We start from the raw sequence: 1788 nt of genomic DNA on the forward strand, positions 1-1788 counted from the left end.
AACCCACCATGCAGGACACACTTATTCAGTTCTTCTACGTAGACTCTAACCATATGTTGGAGAAGGTCATCGATCATCGGCTTGATCTTGAATCATAATTTTATGTTCGTAAAACCTTTTGAATTCCTATAATGAATTAATAAGTTCATCAAGTTTTTAAGCAGCATTCAAAATAATCAAGCCTACCAAGACTTTTCTCATATTTCTTTTGATTTATTGCATCTAAAATATGGGCCCACTTCTCTTACTAGGTCTAGGACACGTCCCACATGGTACGGTATGTACAAGGAAGATATTTAGAGTATAAGAGATATCCACCAACCATCCTTGTCTTCATATTTACCCATGAAAAATGGATAGTTTTTGGGCCATTTCTCCCATACTCTAGCCAAGAAATACCTAACGTATCTCTAGGGTAGAAATTAATGGCCACAGGTGCAGCTGGAGATGGATTTCTTCGGGGTGTATTCGAAGGGTGCATTTTAGGCAGGGAAACGGGAGTCCAAAGAAGGCCGTACCATAAAAATTGTGGGTGCCAATTACATAAATCGGGTCAAAATTGCTCGCATTTGTCAAAATATAGAAGCGTGTCGTATCCTGTTAGGCGAACTTGGAGCGAAGGTTGCCTCATGTTGATGGCATCTGGGCTCTCGTCGTCCCCTTGTTCCTCCCCCGTCATATCCTCCGGGGAGATAAAAAGGACGCAAACACAGTTGACTATATTTAAGGAGGAAGAAGAAGAAGAGCACACTAAGGTTTGATCCTTTTCATTTATCTTGATCTCTCTTCCGACATTTGGAATAATTGTTGCTTGTGTTTCTTTTTATGTGAGAATAATTTTATGAAAGTAATGGTTGTGGAATTAAGTTTGGTTGGTTTTTGTTTTTATTTTATGGGATGGACGAAACGTGTTGTCATGTACAAATTTGTTGTCCGTGATCAACCTGTATGAATTGTAATCAAAGAGATATACTGATAAATGTAAACGCTTGGATAATGTTTCCTCAAATATAATTTCTTCTGGTATTGCACCTTTTATTCCCACCCCATTATTGATGATGACATTTATGTTCTGAAAAGTTTTACATTATTGATTATTGGGAAGAAAAGTAGGGTTTCATCACAACTTTCATTAAAGGGTGCGTTATTTATTGATACTAATATATATTTAGAGGGCATGATCATTTGAGGTCAATTCTATTTTTCATCATAACTGTGTGTTCGGCATGCAGGATTAGTCATAACGAGAATAAACAAGATTTTATTCTCTCAATTAAATCTTATCCAATTCTTCTTATCAAACATGACATAAAAAAACGTGAAATTCCACATATATTTGTGCGTCAAAAGTTGGACAATTACAGCGAGAATATAGCATATGAGTTTACTTACTGCACACACGAAAACTTACCTACCCCTACTTTTCTTGTAATTTTGATTTCAATTTTATATCAATGTCCAAAATCGCAACTATTTATATTCCTAAAGTCATTAAAATGTTTCAAGGGTAAGTATGATCTTAAAATTTCAATAAACACAACAACCAAACTTGTTTAGAATAATCTATCGAATGCTAATTTTTGCATGTATAAAAAGCATGATTTGTGATCCAATTTAACATAGTCAATAGTGTTGGGTTTTCTTCGTCTTGTGCTTTTGACTCTCACTCTCACCCTTTAGTGAGCTAGAGGGGGAGATTACAAGGCAAACTTATTCGAGTAAGAGCATTCCATAATGTATTCCACGAGCAACTTGATCAATCTTCCTCGCAATTTAAACTTGTAGAAA

At 35.6% G+C, this 1788-nt stretch overlaps 1 protein-coding gene across 1 annotated transcript; it reads left to right on the forward strand.

Annotated features, from left to right (window-relative positions):
• Positions 1-425: 425 nt before the first annotated feature.
• Positions 426-755, forward strand: LOC111380775 (the record flags this gene model as incomplete). Its single annotated transcript, XM_023004412.1, has 1 exon — positions 426-755. A coding segment is annotated over exon 1 (330 nt), but the record flags the coding sequence as incomplete, so codon positions are not given.
• Between the last annotated feature and the right edge of the window lie 1033 nt (positions 756-1788).

Source organism: Olea europaea, unplaced genomic scaffold (genome assembly GCF_002742605.1).
Source record: "Olea europaea var. sylvestris unplaced genomic scaffold, O_europaea_v1 scaffold22082, whole genome shotgun sequence".
In the NCBI taxonomy this organism is placed as follows: domain Eukaryota; kingdom Viridiplantae; phylum Streptophyta; class Magnoliopsida; order Lamiales; family Oleaceae; genus Olea; species Olea europaea.